Below are 2,500 nucleotides of genomic sequence, written 5' to 3'. Positions count from 1 at the left end.
TCAATAGTAATTCTCGTGATAAATTCTCGTTCCACAGCTGCCTGTATTAGAAGCCCTAACAGACTCCGCCCTTCGGCCAAGACACTGGCAGGAAATAGACACCGCCTTGGGTCGTGCTCTACCGCCCAATCTCACCTTGGCTCATGTCGACGAAATGTCCCTCCACACCCACGCCCACACCTTGCAGCAGGTTGCACACACCGCCCAATTACAACGCGAAATGGAAAATCGTTTAAAGAAAGTAAGTTACCCCTAAAATATCTTGTTGGAAGTTTTCTATAATATAAGAGAAATACTGGGGTGACTGAAACAAACTAGCAAGGTGCATACAATAAATTATAGTGTGGGCGAGGATATAAAGGTAGATCCCATTACATCCCATTATCTCTTCATTGAAACAACTTTGGCGTTGTTATTCATGAAATATAACATGAATCATACTTACATACTTCAAACCTCCGCGGCCAGTACCCTGACAGATAGTAATATTTGGACATATCACATATACATACATGGATACATGCATGCAAACATACATACATACATACATACATACATACATACATACATACATACATACATATATACATACATACAGATGAATAGAATTTTGTGTGTATGTGTGCGTATGTTTATTACAAATATAGTACATATATATAAAATTGTCCTCACTAGCTCGAAGAAGACTGGGAAGTCGCCGCCATCCCCGTCCAAGCCTACACCAGGAAGGACCTCTACGTACTGGGCGACTTGAGCGAACTGGAATCCCTCCTGTTGGCCTCTGACCTGACCTTGCACTTGCTCCTTCACTCCCAGCACGCCCTCCACATCAAGAATGAGACTGTGAGATGGAAGAACATCCACACCATCATTAAAGAGACAGTTGTGAGTGACAGACAGTATGTATGTAGGTTAGGGTGCGGGTGTAAGAATGTGGGTGCTGTGAGACTTGTGTGAATGTAAGGTGTGGTAAAATTGTTAATTGGTGGAAGAGGTGTTGTTATTATAGATGTGAGAGATGGCCGTAATAAAATAAATGATAAAGAAGAGAGAAAGAAATCAATACAATAACTTAATACAGATTACGAATTCGTATCTCGAGATTATTTACCGTTGAATGTAATCAAACAAATATTAGAGAAGAGAGAAAGAAATCAATTCAATGACAAATGCATATCCTCATCTCTACTCCAGGCTGCCCTTCGAGATTTCGAGACAGAGTGGTTGGCCCTCGACCTTGTCTTGAGTTCTTGCACCGCCATGGAAGTGTTCCCTCTGCAGGCAGCCGTGTTCAGTGCAGCCTCGTGCTTCTGGAGTGCCACACTTTCTAGGTTGAGTGTTCTGTTCAGTCTGTGAAAATGAATCGTGGCTTAATGAAATGATAATGCATCTGTATGTGGTTATGATGTAAACAAACCTACGCAAAATTTTCAAAATAGCCCTCCTGAAGTGACAGTTTATTTATCAGTGTCATCATACCCTGCCCTCTAATAAGAATTTCAGGAACGTAACTCAAATACTTTCCAGACTCAAGAACGAGCCTCGAGTGTTGTCACAACTTCGGGGCGGGATGCTACTGGAGGAGCTGCTGCAGGAGCGAGAGCAGCTGGAGGACCTACGGGCGTGCGTGTCTCCCCTGCTCGGAATGAGGAAGCAAACGTGCCCGAGGCTCTTCGCCCTCCCTGACCAAGACGTCGTCGAGTTACTCACCAAGGGGCAGGTTAGTTCTTTGTATTGCCTTTGTATAAACAGAAGTTTATCTCACAAATTCAGTAAAGCAAATAGAAAATACAATTAATTGAAACCTGAAAATTATGAAATCAATGTCACTCCAAATCTATCCCAAATCGACTTCTCTCTCTACACCGAATACATATCTCGACAGGATCTAGAAGTGTGCCACAAGTACCTTCGTCGGATGTTCACAGGCATTGGTCGGCTGGTGAGGTGCGAGGACGGCCAGATAGTGGCCCTAGTGTCGCCCCAACAGGAGACGCTCCACTTGGCCAAAGTGGGTGGCGTCCTTTTACTGAATATTATCTTGTCTGAAAAAAGAGAAATTAACGAACGTGTACCGAAATCTTGTTTAGAATTAGTGTTATTTATCTGAGTTTTTACAAAACAAGATATTTCTAGAAAGAGAGGAAGAAAAAATGTAGTAACAGAATCAGACAATACTGAATTTAACACCGCATTCCTGAATCACTAAGTAAATGTAAACTACAAGAGGAAACACATCAAGATATGCAGTGATTGATTGCAATCCTACCTTCCCCAGCCTGTGATAGCTCATCATGGGGTGGAGGACTGGCTAGGTCGAGTCGAGAGCGGCATGAGGGCCACTCTCCGGCGGCTTATCCTCAAACACGTCGAGGACGACCTTGACCTACCCACGTCCGAGTTGCCTTTGCAGGTGACGGCTCCTTTTCTAAGATTTTTTAGCTGACATAGTATGGGAAAATGTACCTAAAGTTATATATAATTATTTTTATATCCGTAT

The 2,500-nt window shown here is 42.9% G+C and overlaps 1 protein-coding gene across 1 annotated transcript in view; it reads left to right on the top strand.

The window, feature by feature from the left end:
- Nucleotides 1–2,500, top strand: part of LOC122249110 (dynein axonemal heavy chain 6) — a 43,313-nt gene that overhangs the window by 3,439 nt on the left and 37,374 nt on the right. Inside the window, exons 4-9 of the mRNA XM_086540328.1 lie at nucleotides 38–241; nucleotides 676–885; nucleotides 1,195–1,331; nucleotides 1,528–1,720; nucleotides 1,886–2,011; nucleotides 2,279–2,413. Coding sequence (XP_086396454.1) covers nucleotides 38–241; nucleotides 676–885; nucleotides 1,195–1,331; nucleotides 1,528–1,720; nucleotides 1,886–2,011; nucleotides 2,279–2,413 — 1,005 coding nt within the window. The remainder of the gene's footprint in view (nucleotides 1–37; nucleotides 242–675; nucleotides 886–1,194; nucleotides 1,332–1,527; nucleotides 1,721–1,885; nucleotides 2,012–2,278; nucleotides 2,414–2,500) is intronic.

Source organism: Penaeus japonicus, unplaced genomic scaffold (genome assembly GCF_977035675.1).
Source record: "Penaeus japonicus unplaced genomic scaffold, GWHDUDI00000001_assembly GWHDUDI00000010, whole genome shotgun sequence".
In the NCBI taxonomy this organism is placed as follows: domain Eukaryota; kingdom Metazoa; phylum Arthropoda; class Malacostraca; order Decapoda; family Penaeidae; genus Penaeus; species Penaeus japonicus.
This window is presented reverse-complemented; position numbering and strand designations above follow the sequence as displayed.